Raw genomic sequence first — 2749 nt, 5'->3', positions numbered from 1 at the left:
AACATACAATTCCTCTTCAAAACATACATCTGCTAGGTCCAACACTGGCTATTCCGTCCGTCACAATAGTGCAAGCAGGGTAACCAGGAACACGAGGAATAGGACCCAAATGCAGACTCAGAGGCAGTGCTTATGCAGTACAATGATTTAACAGCAAAAGTCAAGGGGCTCAGGAGGTAGAGCGGGTTGGCCGTTAATCGGAAGGTCGGCGGTTCAATCCCTGGCTCCCCCTGGTTGCGTGTTGGTTGTTAGTTTCCGTTTGAGCACTTAGGCTCAGTGTGTGACTGGCGCTATACAAGTACGGAGCATTTACAAAAGTCGATGAACAAAGGCCTACAGGATGATAAGGTCAATACCAGGGAAGTGTTCTCACTGCATGGTATGTCTCGACTGGACTCTATTCGCAGTTGGTACCTCTACTTTGTTTTCCACTGCTTACAATACCCACACAAAGTTGGCTGAGCTGACCATCATAGTGGCACTATTCCAGCAGGTGGGAAACTACACATGAGAGCTTTACTTTGGTCTTGAGAAGCTCCAGCCTTTACGAACTGTAACCTACACTGTACGTTTACTGCCAGACTGACAACGTCACTGCTCATACTACCTCAGCCGCCGGCTCAAAGGTGATACAACAATGCCCCCACATTTTGGTTTGTATGTTTTATACACAACGGCAGGGCAGAATAAAGGCTTTGAACAGGCCGTGTAAAAGGGGCATATCACACAGACAGGAAAAAACAAAGACAGGTACATTTCTTCAAACATCATAACTCAAATCTGAGTCAAGTCCAAGTCATGTGTTGTTGAGAAAATGCATAGTTATGTAATTTGGGTGGCCATTTAAATTTGACCATTTGACTGACAAAAGCATCCTTTTCGGTGTTACATGTTCTAGAAATTTTATCAAAGTGGGGAATGCACTGAATCTGCCTGTAAAGCAAACTGTAGAAGGTGAAAAAGTAGAAATGGCAGAAGCAGAGGAAGAAGAAGGAATAGCTACTCATAGGTATTATTGCATTTCACTCAGGATGATGGCAGTGTCAGTCTGATTTACCTTGACGTCGGTTGACGAGGACGGAGAATTCTTTGATTTCTGAGAGATTTGAGACGCCCATTTCTTTACAGAACTCTGTTACTACATCTGATGCCATCTAGAGGAAGATAAAACACAAAACTAAATAGATATTGATGATCAACAAAAAGACTGCTGGTTTTCATGGGTGAGTTGACAGAATCTTACACTGAAGCTGCGGATCTTGATGGGGAAATCCACTCCTCCTGGCAGCTGGATGGGAATACGTCGAGAGGTTTTGCCAGCCTACAGAAAGCCAAAAGAAACTGTTCAGATGCAAATGCAGATAATGATGGAATGTAACAGTTGAAATACACCCTGAAAGATGTTGAAGATGTTCTTTTTTTTTTTTTGCTCGAGTGGGTAGGTTGACTTGCTAGAATGGCCTCCATCTCTTCTTGAGAGGGGATGTTACGGCGACCACCGAAACTGAGAGATCGCTGAAGGTTCTCCTGACACACACACGCCAGCTCTGAAGGACAGATATGTTATAAAGAGTGTGTGCACTGAAAGAACCATTATATGTATCTAAATATATAGCTGACACTTTACATTACAATGAGACGTAAAGATAAGCATTGTTGTGTCAGCATGTGTTATTTGCAACCCAGGTCTAATGTCTGTGCGTAAATACTGTCTTTCCTCTACCTTGGTATGGGTGTTCATAATCCTGAGAGATGTCATGTAGGTGACGTGTGACAGAGGGCTGCAGAGTACCAGAGCAGGGGAAGAACCCAGTCACCAGGTTGAGCAGCCGCCAGCCGAGAGTACAGATGGATCTGAGACAACAAACAACAAACAGAAAATAATTGCAAAACATTTTAAAAAGTTAAAGTTTAGGAGCTCCTTAAGATTTTGCTTTTTCATTTTTGGTTCACAAGCCTACTGCTGCTTTTACCTGCATTTTACTGTTTATGGACTTTAGATTTTGGGTGGAGCTGTTATTCATAATGATAATGTTAATTTTTTTAATCTGGGTCACAGTAAATTTTGCAGATCCGCAACTATAATGCAGTGCTTTGTTCCTCAACAAACAATTCTGGATATAATATTTTGATTTCACAGCTCTAGTTGAGTCCTCTCTGTAGAAATTGTTTCTGATGCTTATGAGTACCCAATAAAGTACAGCAACATAACAATGATGGAAAAAATGTTATGTCTTTGTAACAAATATAAAACATATAGTTAAGTTATCCAGCATGCTCTTGTGTTTCTGTGTTGAGGAACATAATAAAAATATCCTTGAAATGCTAAATTACAATAGATAAAATGCCCTGGGAAATGCTGGCTCTGTTTACAGTCTACTCCCTTTACTGTATCCACAGATTAAGAAAATATAAAATTATATTGAATAAATGAAAAAAAAAACATTGTTTCTGCAATAGTGTCACCGAATTCTGTAACGGATGCCCCTCTGTGCTGAATCAATGCAGACAGCATGCAGAAGCTTTCTGCCTTTTTGAATTAGACTGTCCCCCCATGTCAACTTCACAATAGGCAAATAATCACACACATTTGACATATTATGATCTCGTAAAATTTATATATAGTTAACATGTTAGCAAACTATTGCCTGTTTACACCTTCAGCAGAAATAGAGCAACATTAGCATTCATTTTCAGTGTTTCTGGCTTTTATTCTGGCTCTTTTGCAGCTAAATGCTCTAATAAGGCC

General features: G+C 40.6%; 2 protein-coding genes across 2 annotated transcripts in view; both read right to left on the bottom strand.

Annotated features, from left to right (window-relative positions):
- Positions 1-2749, bottom strand: part of tmem94 (transmembrane protein 94) — a 339697-nt gene that overhangs the window by 43379 nt on the left and 293569 nt on the right. The window lies entirely within an intron of this gene.
- myo15b (myosin XVB) overlaps positions 1-2749 on the bottom strand; it is a 76280-nt gene that overhangs the window by 6695 nt on the left and 66836 nt on the right. Inside the window, exons 57-59 of the mRNA XM_046069692.1 lie at positions 1453-1547; positions 1244-1321; positions 1058-1154 (exon numbers count right to left, since the gene is read on the bottom strand). Coding sequence (XP_045925648.1) covers positions 1058-1154; positions 1244-1321; positions 1453-1547 — 270 coding nt within the window. The remainder of the gene's footprint in view (positions 1-1057; positions 1155-1243; positions 1322-1452; positions 1548-2749) is intronic.

This window comes from Micropterus dolomieu, linkage group LG14 (genome assembly GCF_021292245.1).
Source record: "Micropterus dolomieu isolate WLL.071019.BEF.003 ecotype Adirondacks linkage group LG14, ASM2129224v1, whole genome shotgun sequence".
NCBI lineage: Eukaryota > Metazoa > Chordata > Actinopteri > Centrarchiformes > Centrarchidae > Micropterus > Micropterus dolomieu.
Note: the sequence above shows the minus strand (reverse complement) of the source record. Positions and strands in the feature narration are given on the sequence as shown.